The sequence below is a fragment of the Peromyscus eremicus genome, chromosome 16_21, assembly GCF_949786415.1.
Source record: "Peromyscus eremicus chromosome 16_21, PerEre_H2_v1, whole genome shotgun sequence".
NCBI classification, from domain to species: domain Eukaryota; kingdom Metazoa; phylum Chordata; class Mammalia; order Rodentia; family Cricetidae; genus Peromyscus; species Peromyscus eremicus.
The window spans coordinates 39,372,767-39,393,374 of NC_081432.1; the positions used below are offsets into that span (position 1 = coordinate 39,372,767).

Sequence of the window (20,608 nt, forward strand, 5' to 3'; positions counted from 1 at the left end):
TAAACTAACCATTGCTTAGAACAAGGCTAGACAGTGTTAGCTCAAATGTTAACAGGAAGACTTGATTTTCCTAGGAAAACTGCTCACCAGGCCCAGATCAGCCTTATTTTATCAGTCACTCTTTATTTTGGACCTGGCAATCCCTGGGTTGTTAAGTCTGCGAACTGCAGACCTTCGCCTCTCTACTCATCATTTCCCTATAGATAAATTCTAGATCACTGACCTACAGATTGTAGGCATCAGAGCTTAATGCCTGTGAGGTTGAAGAAAATAAATCCAGACATAATACAGCTCTGTCGCCCTCTGTCTGCTGTCATCTTCCTGTGTGTGTGCCTGCCTGTGTGTGTGTGTGTGTGTGTGTGTGTCTGCTCGCGCGCGCGCGCGCACACACACACGCACATGTATTACAGTTTAAAGTACTAACTCAGGACTGGGCCTCAGCTGTCATTCATTTTATCTGGAATTTCTCTCTGCACTGCCCATAGACTGCATGTTGTGCTTCTTCCATAGTAACATGTTACTTAACATGTTAGAAATGAAAGGATGCCCGGATTTACACGAAGGAAAAGCACACGCACATACTCCATACCTGTATTTATGAATGATGGCGTTGAACAGTTTCCCATCTCTCCAGCAGGTAGTGAAATTTTCACACCGTACCCCGGCATAGCCTTCTGTTGCCTGCTGTGTCCACAGTAGCAACCTCTCTTTCGCAGACATGTCCTCGGACTCTCCAGTTACATGGATGTCAGATATCTAAATATAACAGAAGCATTAAACCATTAGGAAGGAAGCAAGCTGAGAGAGTACAAGTCTACTATGTGCCAAGTAGTTACATCTAATTTCCCTTAATCCTTGTAACTCTTATTTTTATACTAAATATATTTCTCCTGTTTTACAGAGGAAAATTGAATTTCAAACAGGCTTTCAGATTTGACTTATCTGTATCCAAATTAAAAGCATCTAATGTATTTTTTTAAATGTAAAACACACTAATTTTACAATCTTAAAAAGATAAACAACAATAAAACCCTGACAGGCAAAGGGATCCAGACCACTCCAAATTTAGGCAGCACAATGAATTGGTATTGTAAAAGGAACAAGTAAAACAAAATTCACAGAGGTCTTCATGGAACAGCACGCTAACACACAAAATACATAAAATATTGTTTGGGCTTTTATTCTTGTATTTGTAATGAATTATTGAACTTCTGTTTAATGTATTTACTGTAATAACCTTTCTCTGTTTAGCAGATGTCAGACAACTACATATGTGCTGTTACTTTACCCTGAGAGTTATAGTTCTCATCTCAAATCAACACCTTGCTTTTTACCCACTCTTCTATATAGTTGTTCCCAGAAACAGTATCTTTCGAGTAGTTCATTTTAGTTAACACAGAATATTTTACAAGCATGACTTATATATATAAGATGAAGCTTTTATATGTGTGTGTGTGTGTGTGTGTGTGTGTGTGTGTGTGTGTATACACACACACAATTTAGGGTAACTATACTGTACTGTTTAAATTTATTTAGTGGGGACACCACGAACTAGGTGGCCCAGGTGACACAGCACGCTGTGGTGACCCTCATGCTCACCCCACAGACGCTGCCTTGCAGATCTGTCTGCATGCCAGGAGTGGCAGTGCTAACCTGCTTGTGTATTATACCAAAACTTAGCAGCATTAAAAAGTCTACATTCTTTGCTAATGAGGCCTCTTAAAGCAACTTAAGTGAATTTTTTTCCAGATGAAAACAGATCAGAAGTAAAAGCTATAAATTACTCTATGCAGAATTTGATCCAACAAGTATTCCATGTCAAGAATAAGAGAACAGTGCCCTCTCTCATTTTTAACTATATTCTGTAACATTTTTGGCTAACAGCCTATAAATGTTTTGTGACTCCCTATTCAGTTTTAGTAGAATTTTCATGTGTACTTTATTTGTTTGTACAGTTCTGAGAACCCCTTCCATTGAGTGACAGAAAAGAACATGGATCTCCATGGTGTGCACTGTCCCAAGAGCAACTCTTCCATCTGGGTCCTTCTTGGCCTGATGCTAACTACACAGGGTGCAAAGTGACTTCACCAGGGTCTCCTCAGTAGTTCCACAGCTGGGATTAACATCAATATATAACTGTTTCCTCCGTCACAGCAATGTTTGAAACCAAGAAATGATGAAAGAGTAAGCAAGCCAGGACCTGAAAGAGATCTGCAAATAAGGAGGGGTGTGTGTATGTGTGTGTGTGTAAGTATAAGGAGAGAGGGGGAGGTCACAAATTGTTGTGGGATATTTGTACACCGTGTGAAAATGTTGCTGTTATTGGTATTATAAAAAGCTGAACAGCCAATAGCTAGGGAGGAGGTCTAGGTGGGATTTCTGGGGAGAGAAAGGAAGAGGAGGAGAAATCTAGGCATGCAGGAGAAGCCAGGAGACATGGAGAGGAAACAGGAGGTACAAGATGGAAGAGAGGTAATGCCATGTGATAGAACATAGATTAATATAAATGGGTTAATTTAAGTTATAAGAGCTAGTTAGGAACAAGCCTAAGCTATAGGCCGAGCGTTCATAATAAAAAGTCTCTGTGTCATTATTTGGGAAATGGCTGGTGGGACTGAAAAAGACTTGTCACAACAAACCCCCTGCAACAGAAACAAAGGCGCAGACCAGAGCAATGAGATCTGCTTCTGGTCTGAGAGCCATCTTCTTTATTTATAAAATGAGGAAGTAGGAGGCTGTTGACAAGGTTTAAGGCCTCTTTCTATCTAAAATCTTCCTAAGACACTATAAATACAACAAAGAACTCAGAGGTCAAATACAGAGTCAAACAACTGAAAGAGAAGAACGGGGCAGCGCCAGATTTGAACAGGAAGCCCCTTGTTCTTCCCAGTGACCACAAGAGCCAGGGGCATGGGGCCACGCCAAGGACCTAAGGCATTAAGGCTGAGCACAAACCCTCTTCCCAGGCTGGCAGATGCTACCATGTCTGCTGTTGTAGATGAAGGCGGGGCTCACTCCCTCTTCACCTAGGGTCCTACAGAGGCAGTCAGTGCCCGGTGGAGCTCCAAGCTGAGCAAAGTCAGAATCACTGGCCTTAAAATGTCTTGGATTTGAAGGAGAAGCACTGTCTCCATTTTAATCATCTTCCCTAGGAATTTGTGCTAATCTCCACAGCCTGGGAAAGAATTATGTGCACGGACATATCACATAACATACAGATGAATTTTGTTTTTATTTTTCCAAGTGGAAAACAACTACTGCTCTTTTCTACTTAACTACTTCCAAGCATGTTGAGACACAGTTCTGTTAGATGACTAAGTGACACTGCCCACACAAATTTGCTTCTTCATGATTATGAACTCAAATCATGTAGCTGCTTAAGTACGTTCCCTCCCTTGTAACATTATGAGAGTTATTACATTGCGTATGAGAATTCCAAATTAGCATGGTGTGATCATATCGTGTACACAGGAAATACATGGTCACTGTCGGCTGGATATTTTATTCAACATTAACATGGTTTATTAACATTTGGCACACAGAAAATACACACTGATTTTATTTTATTTTGTCATGTTATTCCTTTTTACAAAAGGAGAAGCAAAAACCTGCACTTCATATTTTTTTCCCAGTTCTCAACGTATAGAGGATTATTTCTGCTGTCTCTAGCTGATTCCGGAACATTCTGGGTCAGTCTAGTTACAATAATAGTTGTCCATTAACTAGGAAAGACAGCACACTTCAGTGATGAGGTGCCCGTGTAAAAGGTGGGAGTGCTAGTCTACCTGAGAGGTCTTGAGGCTGAGTTCACAGATCTGCGACAGTTACAGAGGAAGACAAGGTCTGGTCATTACATCACTTCCAACACATGAACTCCAGATTGCCACTCACACACATACTAGTTCAGACTATCACACACATACACACTATTTTTTAAAACTAATTAAAAACATGCACATTTAATTATGTCATGAGCCACAGTTATTTCCTGCTCCTCTGGCCATTGGCAGTGAACTGATCACCCAGTTGCTGAGCGTCTCCACCTGCGCTGTGTGTTCGCCTCACTTCTCCTGCTCTGCCTCCCACAGCTCCAGACTTGCCAGAAATCACATCCCATGCGAAACAACGTCCCGTTAAGGACCTTGCATCCCTCCTCACTTTTGAGTTTCGGGTCTCCCCCACTGAAATAACTCAGCTTCAGCAAAGTCCTCTAGGCCTGCAGGTATGTTCTTCTAACCAAAGCCTAGGGGTACAAAGACCTCAGCTTTTCACCTTATAGGACACTTCTCAAAAATGGCGTACCCGCAACTGTTGTACACTTGAGCATGTCCACAAGCCCAATCCTCAGCTCCACCTACTACAGAAAACTCAGTCCTTTCTTTTCACTCAAATTCAGCATCCTTGGTATCAGCTGAAAACAAGTCATGCCTCTCTATCTCAGAAAATAACTTCAGGCATACACTCTCCCACTGAGCTCCACCCCTACCCTTGGATGCTACCATCCTTAACCACTGCGATGCACATCACACCATTTAAAATTCAGTGTGCTTGAAACTGAATTTCTCTTGCCCCTTCATGCACTCTTGTCTGCATTCTTACTGCAGAGAAGGACCTCATCATCTGCCCAGTCGCCCCACATCAAAAACTCTGCCATCCATGATGCATCTCCAACCTCTATATATCTTCGTTCACGGATTCTCCCCCACTTCTAATCCTGACCCTACGAAACTCTCATACCATGAGCAATGAACAAGAACTGCAATGTCTCTTCAGCTTAGAGCCATGCACTCCCAGTTCTCACACAGGCAAATGTGGAGTGAAGGAGGTCCTTGTGCTCACAGATAAAGCACCAGGGGAACCAATGATGCTAAACACACAGGGCTGTCCCTTCAAAGGGAGGGAGTGTGTGACCTGTTCCCTGCCCATGGCCAAGGAGCTGGCTCTTGAACCTGAACACGTGCAGTGCCCAAAGTCTGCGTAAGCTCCAGTATCACTCCCGATGTGAAACACTGTTCAGGTGGCCTTCCAGTGATCCCGGCCAGAGCAAAACTTCCACCATCTTCCAGAATGGAATATCCTTGTTGATGGAAATCTGAGGGTACGAGGTGTCATGTCTTCGTATGCTGCTCAAAAACGTCTTATTCACCACCAACACCAGCCCTTCACACAAGGAAATGTTCCTTAACTTTTCAACTCAGCAAATTCTCTGAGCTGTTATTGCTTTTCTGCTTCAACTGTGAAAGTTCAGACGTTAATCACTGATTCTACTCAAATTCATTATCACTGTAAGATCTAATTAGTTCCACTCACACACCAAAGTTTAACCCATTAAGCATATTCCTATTGAAACATCCTGTGGTTAATTTGAATGTCTTTGGCCCCCATAAGCTCACAGGGAGTGGCACAACTGGGAGGTGTGGCTTTGTTGAAGGAAGTGTGTCACTGTGGGGCTAGGCTTTGAGGTCTCTTATGCTTAATCTTCACTCAGTGTCACAGTCCATTTCCTGTTGCCTTCTGATCAAGATGTAGCCAGCACCATGTCTGCCTGCTCCCTGCCATGCTCCTTGCCATGATGATAATGGATTAAACCTCTGAAACTGTAAGCCACCACCTCCATGAAATGTGTTCCTTTATAAGAGTTAGCATGCTCATGGCGTCTCTTCACAGCAACAGAAGCCCTGACTAAGATACATCCCAACCACTGTGTGCACTTTGCTGTTCACACATGGATGAACAGGGCAAATCCCAACATCACAGAATGAACGAGGAAATGCTATTTGCTCCTCACGGAGTAAACCTATCACAGGGCAGAGTCGTGGCACAACAGAGTGGGCAATAGCAACTGCCATCCCCACCACTCTACATGTACCCCTTCTCCAGGACACACGATCCTAAGTTGGAAAGAAGAGTCTTCAGGAGATCTCCATCAAATACAAACGCTTTCTGGAACCCCAGCAAACGCTGGGTTACGAAGATCACCACCCAGTTACTAAAATGCCCACAGATTAGTTAACAGCCGTCCAACTCTACTGAGGCTTTGCCCTCCCTGCGTGAGCGCTGCATTTTCTTCTTTTTGTTCGCTTGTTTTTTGTTTTGTGGGGCGGGTCTCACTGTGTAGACCAGACTTGTCTTGAACTCACAGAGATCTTCCCGTCTTTGTCTCTAAACTGCTGGGATTAGAGATGTGCGCCAGCATGCCTGGCTTAGTGTACTCTTTCTTCTACATCCACAGTTAGCCTCTGCTGAACTTTCTAGAATCAAGTGATGCCCCTGATTCTCTGCGGACGAAACTGCACGAACGCATCTGGCTATTGCATGACCTGCTCCTTCTCTCTAGGTTTGTAAGTGACGTCTACCTTTAGAACGTTCTCTCCCCAGTCTGCCTACCACAGGCCCATCAGGTACTCAGTAAATGACTACTGAGTGAAAAGGCATGGATGCAGGGGGTGGAGACCAGGTGTACATCGGAAACACTGCGTGTTGCCCTTTGAACCTCTGCAAACCTTGCCATTGTAGGAAACTGAGTGATTATATATAGTCAGCACTGCTTTCCAGGAGAAGCAGACAGACTGACCACTGCCCCGCAGGGAACCAGTACCAAGTAGAACTTCACCTTCATCACTGAACTTCTTTAAAAACAAACCAAAACAAAACAGTCCCAAACCTGACAGGACATAACTTGGAAATGAAAGAAACCCCACTAACACATTGGGTTCTCCGATTTCATGGACAGTTGATTGCTCAATGGCCCATTTGCTGGGAAATGAGTAACAACAGTATCAGTGTGCAGTCAACGGGATCTGGAAATGAGAAAGGCCTCTGAGCAAAGTCAACACCACCAGACAACTGGGAAAGAGGGACATCCTATTTTTACAGATGCTGTCACCATCATGGCATGCACATAGCACAATTGATTCCAAAACTCCAACACTCCCTGAAAATTTATTCACATTCATTTAACTTTGCTGTGGTATGGGAGACTGAGCTCCAGACCATACGCATGTTATACAAGCATTCTGACACAGAGTTCTATCCTAGCCTCAGGTATATACATTTAAAACACATGTGCATTTAATATTCCACACAAAAAAATCCCAGTTTTTATTTTTAATATTTAAAAATAATTATGTCATTTCAAAAGTTTTATCAAATTGATAATCACTAAAGTGTACAAAAAGTAGAAAAGTCAATCTAAGCTATTTCTTGTAGGTGAGGCTATAAATAGAAAGATCAAGGAATCACAGAATTCGAACTGACAGAGCAAAGACTCTTCGGGAAATGCCATCCCTTTAGTGGCCCCCAACAAACTCAAAGTAAAATAAGACACTGTGCCCAGGGTCTAACATCTTGCTTACATCTAGGTTCCCTAAACTCTAGCTCAGGGTTTCTGAGAGTGAAATTCCTCCCTCATGTTTAGAAAAATAGATTATCACTGTAACAGATGAATTTGTTTTCCTCAGCAGCCACAGCGCATGCCACTAACTCAAGCCTTTGTTTATTTACACCTTGGTAGGACTCCCTTCAAAGGCATGAAGTCCCTAGGCTATGAGAGAAAGCTTTATTTATTAAAGCTATGGCTTTAACTAGCTTCACCTTCCAGTATCCACAGATACCAGGCCCCTGCTGGGGAAATGACTGCTTCACAGCACCAGCCTATAGGGACATCCCTTTGCTCCACCTCAACATCCACTGCAGAACTCTCCTTCAGGGGAGAGTGTCAGCTTCAACAGGGATGGTGGAGCTAATACATAGGTATCAACACACATTGGCTCTCTCCCATAAATAGGAGACAGAGGGTTCATTTGAAAAAACATCTTCCAGTAAACTGGGTGTGGTGATATGTGACGACTCAGGAGGCTGAGGCAGGAAGATCACTTGAGTCCAGAAAGCCACGGCTAACTTGGAAAACATTCCAAGAGATTCCGTCTTAAATAAATTGTTCCAAAAGATAAACAAACACGTTGTTACCCTCCCTCACTGGCAGTCTTCCTCCCCACAGACCTGCCTCTGGGATTGTTTCTTTCTCTCATAGCCTAGGGACTTCATGCCTTTGAAGGGAGTCCTACCAAGGTAAATAAACAAAGGCAACCTGAAGAACCGGTTTCTCCCAGGAGAACTTCTGTTTGAGTAAGTTGCAGCTTAGGCTAACTCTGGGGTTTGAAGATGAAAACCCACTGATCTATGAAGAAAGAAGTGAGAAGATGGGAAATGAGGAGGAGGGGAGAACACAGCATCCTTACTCTGTTATGTAAAGCGCTTCATGACTACAGGACAGCAGGAAACATCTCGGTAAAACTTTTGAGAACTCAGAGCTCTTTGCTTCACAGGATGGTTAGAAGGGTTTCCCGTAGGAAAAGACAACAAACGGGTAAAGGTCATGACACACTTTGCATCCAGTCTACTTCTCCTACGTCACCTCATTTAATACAAGAAGGCACACCCATTTTAGAGATGTGGATAATAAAACCCTTAAGTTTTCTGACTGAAGGTCTCTTGTGTGTTCTTTATTCTACCACACCTGCAGGAATTCTACAATTTCCTAAGAGTTTTAGCCAATAATGAACCATCTCATTCTACTAATACGGGGCCTCACATCTGAGACAGATGGCAAGGTGGCAATGACAGCTAGTCGGAGCATCACCTACGCAGAACACAAAGTCCTTAACCCCTTAGACGGTTTTTGCTGACCTTTTGTCTTTTGTCATTTTGACATGAGCTAGAGCTATCTGGGAAAAGGACAGCCAATTGAGAAAATGCTCCTGACTGTCGCGTGGGCAAGGTTGTGGGGGCATTTTCTTGATTGAAAATTGATGTGGGAGAGCTGAGCTCACTGTGGGCGGTGCAATCCCTAGGCTGCTCGTCCTGTAAGAAAATAGAATAAGCAAGCCAGTAAGCAGTGTTCCTCCGGGGCTTCTGCTTCCGTCCCTGCTTCCATGTTCCTGCCCTGACTTCCCTAAATGATGAACTGTGAGGCAGATGTGCAAGTGAAATAGACCCTTTCCTCTCCAGGCTGCTCACCGTCATCATGTTTTATCACAGAAACAGAAGAAACCCTAAGACAGGGTTAGATGAGAAAATGCTATCAAACAAAAATTACATTTCTTAGCATGTTGTATTAGAATAAAGCATTCCATGTGAGAATTTAGGTAGTATGAAGAAGGGAAGCCACCGCTGGAGAAGAATGAGCACACGATGGTTCTTCTAATCCAGGAGTTTTTCACCCAGGTATGACCCGTTTCTCACCTAGGCCGCAGCTGCAGACTGTCTCGCCCTTCCTACCCTGTGGCTTCTCTGGGCATCAGTTTCCTTCTGTATAAATAAAAGAAACAGTAGCATCTCACAGAGGCCTCAGGACACGAGGTGCTCCAGGGTAAACTGAGGTCAGTGTACAAAAGGGAGTGCCACTTAAACTCTGATTTACACCACTTGCAGTCGGGCAAAATCCGATTCCACACTGAATCGTCAACACAAGCACACAGTTTCGAGTTAAGATGTTGCTTCTAAAGACAATTCTTTCAGAAAGATTTTGACTATTTTGGCAGAAATAAGTGTAATCAACACATTTTAGCGGCTGCTTCCAAGTTAAAAAAAATATGTGTTAGAATGCTCTACAAACTATTTTAAGTGAAAATGTTGCTCAAACATCATGAAACTGTAACAATTACAAACCGCCTACATGAAAGAAAGAGCTGAATGAAAGACACAAGTGATTTAAACATCGGTCAAAAAATCAGGCTGGGGTCGTAAGTCAAAAGAGAAAACCTGGGAAGAATAAAGTGGGAAAGCTAAACTGAAAACCACTTCAGGCAATTCTCTGATTTTTGTTCAAACATAACAAACTACGCGTTTCTCTGGTAGAAGAAAGAGAGGATTTCAGGCTTTTATAGGTCCTCCATCGAGTTTAAAGACCAGAACATTGCAAAGCTGATTGGGGTTCAAATTCTATTACATTTTCATTAATTAAATAACTATAGTCAGTCAAAAATTAATAAACACACTTGCATTAAAAAGAGATAAAATGGTTCGGAAAGAAACAAATTACTCAGCTATAGAACAGATGACCTATAGCTTCGGGATGCAGAGTTGCCCTATCACAGGCCAGAAGATAGACACTCTGAGTTTCTAACAGTCCTATGAATTCTGAGCATAAAGAAAAGTAACAAACGCCCTTCAGTGTGACTGATGCTACTGTGTTCCTCTCACACTTTGAGGTGGCTCCGAATTGTTTTTAAAGCACAAAACATAAAAGTTAATGTGCTAAAAAGACTCTCTCTTCATTTATCTGGAGACCACTAGTATCTCTACAACGGTCACTTGGCACTTTTCATCCTTCCTTCAATGATGACTCACTAAAGTCTGTCCCACTGACTGGCAATCCGTCAGTGACAGAAAGACACACGGAAGTATTACTTTCATTGGTTAGTACATCTGGCTTGTGGGAAGGAGGTTCAACCCCACTGCCATCCAGAAGCCTGCGTTTTGAGGACTTAGGCTAATACCCTGGTCCCCATTTGTGGCACACAATGGGCTGTAACACGCAGAAAGGGTATTCTACTCAACTTGGTGTCTTGTTTTAATCCAACATACAATACATAGTAAATGTTAGATAAAAGAAGGAAGTGGGGGGAAAAATCACTGAAAATCAATGAGTACATTTACACATGAGAATTCACAGACATGTAAAACTGGGAAAGGCGTGGGCAGGAAAAGGAGGCGTGTATCAGGCAAACAGCTCAGCTTGGACAACTTCAGGTCAAAGTGAAGTTCTCATATGTGCTAGTCAAGTGAGTTGAGCAACCCTCCTGAGCCTCACCATAAGCACTTCACAGGCGTCCTCTGAAAATGAGTGCTGTGGGGGAAGTGCCTAGTGTATGGTAGGACCCAAAGAATGACATTACGATTAATAGGATAACCATGATCTGCTCCAATAGCATCTGAAAGAATATGAAATTACAGAACTGAAAATGCCTAAGTCATACTATTTTCATTCTGATGACTGTAAGAACTCAGACCTTCACACACACACACACACACACACACACACACACACACACACACAACTTTATTTGCTGTTCTGACCACTGGAATCTACTGTAGAGTACAGCTATCCTCATTTATTATATGAGAATCACTGAAAATGACATACAGGCATCCATATTTTCAAAAATCTTCCCAGATTCCTCTAACATATGATTAGGTTAGAGAATCCAAGGTCTATAAATAGAAAAGTCAACTTTCTTATTGGCATCCACCTAACAAGACCGGGAGGAAGTGGGATTTGTGAAATTGAAGAAAGAAGAATGTTGTGGGAAGGGCTAAGGGGTGAAGGTGGAGGCCATGCCACAGGCTACAGACACATGAGTGTGCACAGCAGGTACCGGGCCACAGACTATACAGGACACATGAGTGTGCACAGCAGGTACCATGCCACAGACTATACAGGACACATGAGTGTGCACAGCAGGTACCATGCCACAGGCTACAGACACATGAGTGTGCACAGCAGGTACCATGCCACGGACTATACAGGACACATGAGTGTGCACAGCAGGTACCACACCACGAACTATACAGGACACATGAGTGTGCACAGCAGGTACCATGCCACAAACTATACAGGACACATGAGTGTGCACAGCAGGTACCATGCCAAGGACTATATACAGGACACATGAGCGTGCACAGCAGGTACCGTGCCACAGGCTACAGACACGAGTGTGCACAGCAGGTACCATGCCACGGGCTACAGACACGTGAGTATGCACAGCAGAATCCCTCAAAAAGCAGACACAGAGACAACCTGTCCACAAGGACTACCTACGCGTTCCTTCTTGTGTTCATCATCCCCACCCTTCATAGACAATCTTAGTTGCGTCAGCCCTTGCTCTCGTCTCTTGGAGCAGTTTTCTTCAGTCACTTTGCTTTAAATTAAAGAACTGTGGTCTCACTATGCTGCCCAGGATAAAGGGCGGTGGCTACTCATGAACACGACATGAGTTCTGATCAGCTCCATTTCTGTACCGGGCTGGCTTATTGCTCCTTGTGCCACGCAGTCCACATCCGCATTTGGGCATGGTGGACTGTTTCCTGGAATTCCTGAGCTTAAGTAGAGCTCCTGTCCCAGCCAAGTAAGCACTTAGGGCTATAGACTGGCAACCATGCCCAGGCAGAACTTCTCTGACAATGAGATGTAACAGATTGCCATGCTACTGTCTAAATCAGCTAGTCATAATAACTGTATTATCTTAGAACACATTGAGTTATAGAACTACTAATGAGCTTTCTTTTCTTCATTCTGTATGAGAACCACCTATTTTCACTATTTCATATCATTGCTGGGGGTGATCCAAAGCCACAGCATGTCCTAAAGCATTTTCCAATTTAGGAGCATCATACAAATCTGTTACCCACCCACCTCCTTTCAAACTCACCCACTTGTCCCAATACATGTGTGTACGCTTATGAGACATACTCATCAGGCATGTACGGAAGGGGAGCCCTTAGGCTAGACTGCCTCTCGGCATATTACTGCAAGGATTTAAAGGAGAGGTAGGCTGGTCATCTGCACGGAGAATGACCAATGTCACAAGACCAAGGGAGTTCAAATCAGGTTAAGAGGAGCTCCAAGAATTGTACCATAGTCTACTTCAAAGCTACCTCAAAAGCCCTCAAGGCCAACCCTGCATACAACAGGAGTAAGGAAAAAACACCAAGAATGACTGAGGCAGATAAACAACGGTTGTGTGACTAACAAGCTATTTCTAAGGGGAAAAAAATACTAGTAAAGGGGCTGGGGCCTGTCACCTACATCTAATTATCCATGAAAAGTGGAGTCAGTCCACTGTGACACAGAGTTCGATAGACTGTTCTAATCAAACACATTTAAGCAAACTGAGGCAGGAAAACACTGTAATGATAGAGGAAGAAGGACCTCAGACAACAGCCCAGCTGCTGGCTCTCTTTCTGTATCACAAACTAAGCTACTCAGATAAACACCTAGCTGCCTCCTTCTCCTCTGATCTATAAGACACTACACTTAGTTACACACCGCCATAGCATAATCATTTAACAAACCTAAGCGGCAGGTTGATGACTTACTTCCACATGTATTTTCCAACAAAACTTTAAAAAAACGCATTTGATATAACAGACCACAATATACTTGGCATGAAGATAACAAAAACGGCTTACGTACACTTAAAGAAACAGGTTTTAATGGTTTTCAATGACGAAAAACAGCAATAACAAAAACACATAGAGCTTACTTGAAGCCAAATTATGGGGGAAATAAATCTAAGACACTAAACCAAGCTACATTCCTAAGCACAGGGTGGCTGATTTGCTTTCTTCTGCACTGGCCTTTATGCCAGATCTACACAGATAATGCCACAACTGGATGCTTTCTTTATAAATGCAACTGCTGCAAAATATAAACAGAACTTCATGAAGCAGAACATTGCTTGGCAAGGTCTGTGGTGAACATAAACAGGAACTCAGCCACCAAGGTCAACAATGACTATGCACACCAATCCTAGTACAACTCCTTTCTGCCACTGTGCCTTGATCTAAACCAGTGACACAATGACCCGCCCGTGAAGTCAGGCATCACGAATACCACTTGCATTTGGATGTTTTGGGGTAAAAGATAAAGTTAAGAAAAATTTACAGAAAAAAAAAAAATCGACCCTGCATCAGTAGCACGGAGAAGACATTTAGGTAATGTACTTCCCAGGGAAATACGTCACACTGATCCAATTACATTTGAAAGACAAGTAATTTGTCCAAAGCTAAATATCAATGTTAGGGAAAAAGATCTCAGCTTCCTGATAGCCTGGGTCATATCCCAGTCCCAATGACATGCTGCCCCAACAACTTCTGATGTCCAAACAGGGCCATGAAATTTGGGTAAGTTAATCTGTGCCTCCACCTTCAACACACAGAATAGCCGAAAGCAATTATGTCAATGTTTTGTGTATGAAAACTGATAGAGAACTGGAATTTGGCCTCTTGGACTATGGAACAGAAAGTCAGAATGCGCAGAGTACTGTACTGTGTCCCACATTGTCCTATCACTACTTATTCCTTATAAACAAGTCTTTATATTTTAATTGACACACAGTAATTGAATGTATTTGGGAACTATAGTATATACATGCATAACTATCAATGATTCAATAGGTATATTTGGACAATCTATTATCTCAAATATTTATCACTGTTTTTGTGTGTGTTAGGAACATCAAAACCCTCTATGCTATCTACATCGAGATACTCAGCTGTCCTAAACTGTTTTCTAATTTAACTTTTACCTACCACAGAGCTAAGTTTCTGCAGGCTATTCCAAAAGAAAAATCAAGAGCCATGAACTGGAGAAATTAAAGCGAAGTACTCTGTTAAACCAGGGCTTTCCCAAGTTATGCGACAACAAAACGTTTATGTTACTGAAGTTAAAGTGAGGATAAGAATAAGCGACGTGGCTCACACACCAGATGAAGCTTCAGTGTTGACCTAGGAAAACTCTTAACTTTCACATAAGCTAGTGTGAAGATGGCATTTTAGAAAGACACACCACAACACTGAGACCTGTGTAAAGGGGGAGCATTCGTCACTCTCGCCTCACTTACCTCACATCCATCATTCCTAGGTGCGTCCTTGGAAACGGAGGACACACTGCCCCTGGGGGAATGGTGCCTCCTTTTTGTACACTGAGGACGGTATGTTTCATGAGGGTGAACTCTCTCAGTCCTGTGGTGCTCTTGGATACTGCTATAACTCTTGGATAGGTTTTCCACAAGCCCATTGTTCCCGAGTGATTTCTCCGGGACACAGAGAACGGAACTCAAGCTGGCTGCCTTTTGGACAGCAGAAACATCGTCTTTTCTCTGGAATGCTCTCTGGTTTGTGTTGACATCGTCTAAATGTCTCTCCCTCTCTGTGCAATATGGAGGGCTATCTTCTTCTGAAATCGTCTTGTCCGGGGCACTAACTTGTCCTTCCGAGTCATTGTTCTGGGCAGAGGAAACTGTCACTCGGCAGGAGCCACTGTCCACAGCACTAGGAGGAGGTTTCTGTTCCCCGGGGTCTTCTGGCACCAGTTCTCTGGAGGACACAGCGGGCTGCTCCCTGGCAGGCTGACCGCCGCCACCCTTCTTGCCTTCTCTTCCACTGCTGTGCCCCACAGGACCAGTGTCACCTACAGCTTTCTGGGACCGTTTTCTTCTGAAATATTTTCTTCCGGGAGAGGATTTCTCAGGGCTCAAGGGAGTTTTGGCAGGATCAAAATACTGTTCTTCTTTCTCAGCCCGAACACAGCCGCAGACATTCCCCATTTGATCCACAGGCACTCACGGCTCCACAAACTCACTCATTTCAAAATCCGGGGCTTCCGGGGCCGGCTCCACCAAGTCCCGAGTGAGATTCCACTCTGACCCGTAATCCTTAGCAGACCGGGTGACCATCCTCTTCAGCCTGAAGCCATGTTGCTTGTGAGAAAACCACTTGCAAGAAATGCCGTGGCACCCTGCCAGCTGGTCTCTGTGTCTTATTAGGCACTGTGGCTTATTCCTGGCCACCAGTCCTCCCAGACAAACATGACTGCTCCCGGACAAATCAGACACCAGTGAGCTTCCCAGGCAAACCCCGAGACTCAATCCAGAGACCACGGCCCACAGATTAACACAGCGCCTTCTGAAATGCACACACACTATCACCACTTGCGTTAACCTCTGAGGCGCCTTCTGAAATGCACACACACTATCACCACTTGCGTTAACCTCTGAGGCTGAGCAAACGGAAAGTAAACACAGCCAGAGACTTATTGGTAAAGTGTCCTTCAAGCTCAGGCCAAAGTGCCTTTCAAACTCGAGTTCCGAAAAACCTCTCCTGTGTGACTCCCCCTACCCCTAAAACTCACCAACTAATTTCAGGGCTTCCACACAAAGCTTAAGAGTCTATGTTAAAACTAACTCAGAAGAAAAAATGGATAAAACTAGGATTCCACAATTGGTTGAAGGGAGGACAAAACACTGAATGCCAAAAAATACTTTAATCCTCTCTAAAGCCAGTCCTTTAACGGGGCTGGAAACAGTTTCAAATAATAACTCTCTAAGGTATCTGCTCATTGGGACTGTCACATGAGCAGATGAATACATGGAGTGATTTAAAGGTGGAACTCTTAGCCAAGGGAAGTGCCCGCACACTGGACACATACATTAGGGCAGTTAAACTTTATGCTCTGTAATTACACTTGGGTTACATATTAGACAGCTTTAGTAGGGTCATGGTGAAACTGAAGGAATCAGTGTGGAGACTGAGACTTTGAGCTGTGCATATTTCTGACACTGAGTCATCGACATGGTGCAGAGGAAATCAGTGACTGACACACAGGCCAAAGTCACTTGGAAAGTGGACGACTGCCTTTCAGAGGTAGTCTTCCACCAATCAAAGCCAGAACTCACTGTATTTCCCTGAGGAGGGCTATCCACTGAAATGGTCAAGTTCACACAGATGTTGCAGATGTCTGTCAGTAACACCGCTGTATTGTAAGGGTTCTCTTAATTATTTAAAAGGGAAATTAAACATTATCCAGTGACAGTCTTGGGTTGGTATGTCCTTTGGTTTCTAATGTCTTCAACGGCAATGGAACAGCATTTAAATGTAGGATGGCTGCTATTTGTACTGACAGGGTGGAGAAGCAACCCGTGATTGGCACTCCCTCCACCCTTCCTCTGGCCCTGCCAAACTAAGCAACTGTTCATGGTTAGGTCACATGTTCCAAAAATGGCTCTGCTTTTGCATCTGCCTGGTAACTGGTACCTCTCACTGTCTTCTTCTCTAATACCCTGCCAGGCCTGGAACTGCCTCTCAACTTCTCTTCCTACACTTCAGCTTGTATTTTTATTGCCAATGGATGCACCCCCCCTTGATTACATTTAACTTAAAATAATACTTTAACAGATAGCACAACACACCTCATCATGATCTAGCATACAGTGCTTTAGGACATGAGACTGTCGGGAATATAATTCCTACCTTCCAAACGCCAGACTGAAAAACGGGTTCAATTTGTAATGCTCAACAGCAGTATTTTTAAAAACAGACCACTGGTTCTTCTGAAAACTTTGCCTTATTTATGCAGCGAGTATAGGAAATAAGAGGCTGGGCCACCCTGGGCGAGGGTGCTCACCACTCTTCTCTCTGGGCACAGCCAGGGGTGTTCGAATCTTCGATTAGCACAGCACTAAGAAAAGGTTTATTTCATTTACATTTTACCCACACAACCATATTCAAACCCTTGATCCTCCTGCCTCTGAGACAAGCTGAGATACAAGCAGTACCACAATGGCTGGCTTAACACGTAATTCTTCTTAAATGACCCCTTGCTTTAAGTTCCCTCAAATACAGAGTCCATACATGCTGCTTCTAATTCCTGCTTGCCCACATTCCCATCTGTTATTTTCTTGTTTCTGCTGCAAGCAGCTGGGCAATGTTTTCCCCTCTAGTGGCATTTCAGACTGCCAACTACCCTTTTCTCCTCTTGTTCCCTTCCATGGTTTCACCAGTTCATTTCCTGTTGCTTCACACATCTCTTGAATAGTCATTCCTGTTCTGTTTCCTCAGCAAGACCTGCTCCTGCCCGTCATCAGGGGCTCTCCACAGAGGGGACCCTTTCTCTCCAACAGTCAACAATCACTTTCGTGTCCATAAATCCCTGTACCTTGACTTCCCAGGTCTGCTCTGCTCAGCAGACTGGCACACAGGCTAGCTCACTTACCCTTCAAACCCATGCAGAAGGTCAACCATTTTCCCCCTACTACCAACCCTAGATCCCACAATTTGTTTTCTGATGTCTTAAGGAGTTTAACCTGAGCCCTCGTCTCCATTTCCTATACCCTGTGGCCAAATGTCTTTCTTCCTTTTTCAAATTGTCACCTCTTGGATACACTTTTCACGGCCACCTGGCTGATATCCCTCCCTCTGAAGTCACTTCTGTTTCTTGGCTTTTCTCCCTCACTCTGACCACCTAGTGTATTCCCATCTGTTTTACATAGAATTAGAGATTTGAAACATCATTACATTTTCTTTCTTAGAGGGGGTACACATGCTAGCATACACCTGGAGGTCGGGGACCGCTGACTCGACTCAGTCCTCTCCTTCCACCACATGGGCTCCAGGAATCAAGGTCAAGCCTTCGGGTCTGTCAACAAGAACCTTCACTCACTGTACCATCTCGCTAACCTATCAGGTTTGATTTATTAAAACAATTTTTCCCAGAGCCAGGCGGATCTCTGTGAGTTCGAGGCCAGCCTGGGCTACCAAGTGAGTTCCAGGAGAGGCACAAAGCTACACAGAGAAACCCTGTCTCGAAAAAAACCAAAAAAAAAAAAAAAAAAAAAAAAAAAAAAACCCAAAAAAAAAACAATTTTTCCCTCAAGCCCAGTCAGAGTGGCCATGACAAGAAAGAGTAAAAGAAGCCAAGAATGAAATTCTTTTTCCCCCCTGTGAAGTCCTTTCGACTGCCCCACGGCGACCACTAGTGTGCTGTTCACCTTCAGACACAGCCTGCCTTATCAGCTCGTGATGAAGTAGCTGGCCCCCTCCATCAGGGCCGCAGACTTGTCCACCTGGGTCCTCGCAGTTTCAACCCTAATTTTAAAAGTCCTGGACCTAATGCACTGAGTTCTAGGAGATAACAGCCAAGGCACTCTCCATGAAAATAATTCTTGGGGCACTTCTACTTTATATAATTCCGGTAACATGGTCTGGCTTGTGTCCCACATGCAAAGCCTTGCCTTGGTTTAGTGCTGAGGATTCTTAGTTCTTTTCAGGGTGGGCTCTTCTGGTAATGACGACCCTTAGCGCTCTGGAGTCTTGGCTTGCACTGAGTTATTTCCTGGGTTGCCCTGACTTCACAACCCAGGTGACTGGACATCTTCATTAGCAGTCCTATAGGCAGGCTGGTTAACACTGTCCCCACTTGCCCGGCTGCCTCGATTCCCTACCGCTGGGACAGTTCAGCTGCCTATCAGGCCCTGGGGCTTCCCTCCTAAGAAGGATTCTTCCTCTCTAGAACTTTTCATATGGCTCAGATCCACTCCCAAATGAGCTCCTTTATTTTCCATTATTACTTTAATACATTTTACCCCCTCCCCCTTCAAGATTGAATTTAAAATCACACTTCCTTTCTGAAGCTAGTAAGCTGCTTATTTTCTTCCTTTAGGATGCTTTAAGCACAGTATTACCGAGGGTTGACAAAAATTTTGTGAGATGAGCAGCTAACGAACTAAAGCAAGTTACAAAGGTGAGTCACCGAGAATCCAGCTACAGGTTTCTTTCAAAATGTTTCACTGTCCTCAGATCTACGTAAGGCATGGCTGCTATGTGATACTTTTCTTCTAATCTGGCTTTCTGGAATACCTCTATTGCCACCTAGTGTCTACTAGAGGAAATTTGAATTTATTTACAATATGGTTAAAATTATTTTAAGTAAGGATTTGAGTCATAAAATCTTTACATAGCTAAAATAAGAAATACTGCCCAAAGAGCAAAAGAAACATGTGTTCATTTAGGGAAAAGAGATCTCTACCCCTCAAATCTTAGATTACAAGAGAGGGCCTTTACAGGCAAATAGGGAAGCTCCCAGAGACCAGGAGACAAGCTGCCAGGCTCACGGTGTTACTAGGAAGAATAACTGGAGTGCTGCTATGAAATTTGCTTTCCACTCAGAGGACATAAAACACCTTCCCGAGAACCACCTGAGAACGAGCCGCAAGGCGGAGAAACAGTGATGAAGACAAGCGGGACTTACCTGAAAGTGCAAAATTATTGTCCATATTAATCCCAAAGTCAGCTTAGGATTTCCATCTGTTATGTCATCATTTCTAATATTCACTAACTTCACCTGTTTTATAGATGGAGAGAGAAACAGTTTATTACACACTCGGCACGAGCTCTCTTTACCTACAAAGGAAATGCTAAATCACGCAAAGAGTGCAAAGATCACCGAATACTGTTCACCCTCCCCTTCAGTGGTCTAGAAAACAAACCAGTTTAAACTGGGTATTGCTGTGGTTTTCTAGAACAAGTGCCCACTTGTCAAAAATGCAATTCAAACAATGGGGCCTGAGTAAAACTCTGTGATCTTAAAATCAGGGAACACTTTCTTTTGAAATGAGCTTACTTCACCCTTACCATCAAGCAGAAAAAGACCCGAGCCATCAACAACTTCAACAGCTTGTATGTCTACGATAGAGGACTTTTAAAAACGACTTTCTAGCGTAAGTATTTAAATCGCTGAGCACACATCAAAGAGTAGTACTACACTCAGAACCGAAGCTTATCAACTGCTCAACCGGGACGCTCAGGTACATACGTGTAATGAGCTCAACACTGGCTTCTGACACCAAGAGCTAAATACCAAGACATGCCATCATGTTGAACATTGTTTCCTTATTTGATAGAGAATGATGAAGCAAGGGAGATACTTTTCCAGCCCTCTGTCCCTCTGTCATGTGAGAATACAGGCCGCCCTTGCCAACGCCAAGTGTTATTGTCTTGACCTTCAATATCCAGCCTCTAGAGAGTCTAGAACCACAAGGGATGAGTTCTG

At 43.6% G+C, this 20,608-nt stretch overlaps 1 protein-coding gene across 1 annotated transcript in view; it reads right to left on the minus strand.

Moving 5' to 3' along the window:
- The window catches only part of LOC131926121 (dystonin-like), a 40,493-nt gene extending 25,032 nt beyond the window's left edge, over window positions 1-15,461 (minus strand). Inside the window, exons 1-2 of the mRNA XM_059281414.1 lie at window positions 14,625-15,461; window positions 590-756 (exon numbers count right to left, since the gene is read on the minus strand). Coding sequence (XP_059137397.1) covers window positions 590-756; window positions 14,625-15,329 — 872 coding nt within the window. The 5' untranslated portion in view covers window positions 15,330-15,461. The remainder of the gene's footprint in view (window positions 1-589; window positions 757-14,624) is intronic.
- Between the last annotated feature and the right edge of the window lie 5,147 nt (window positions 15,462-20,608).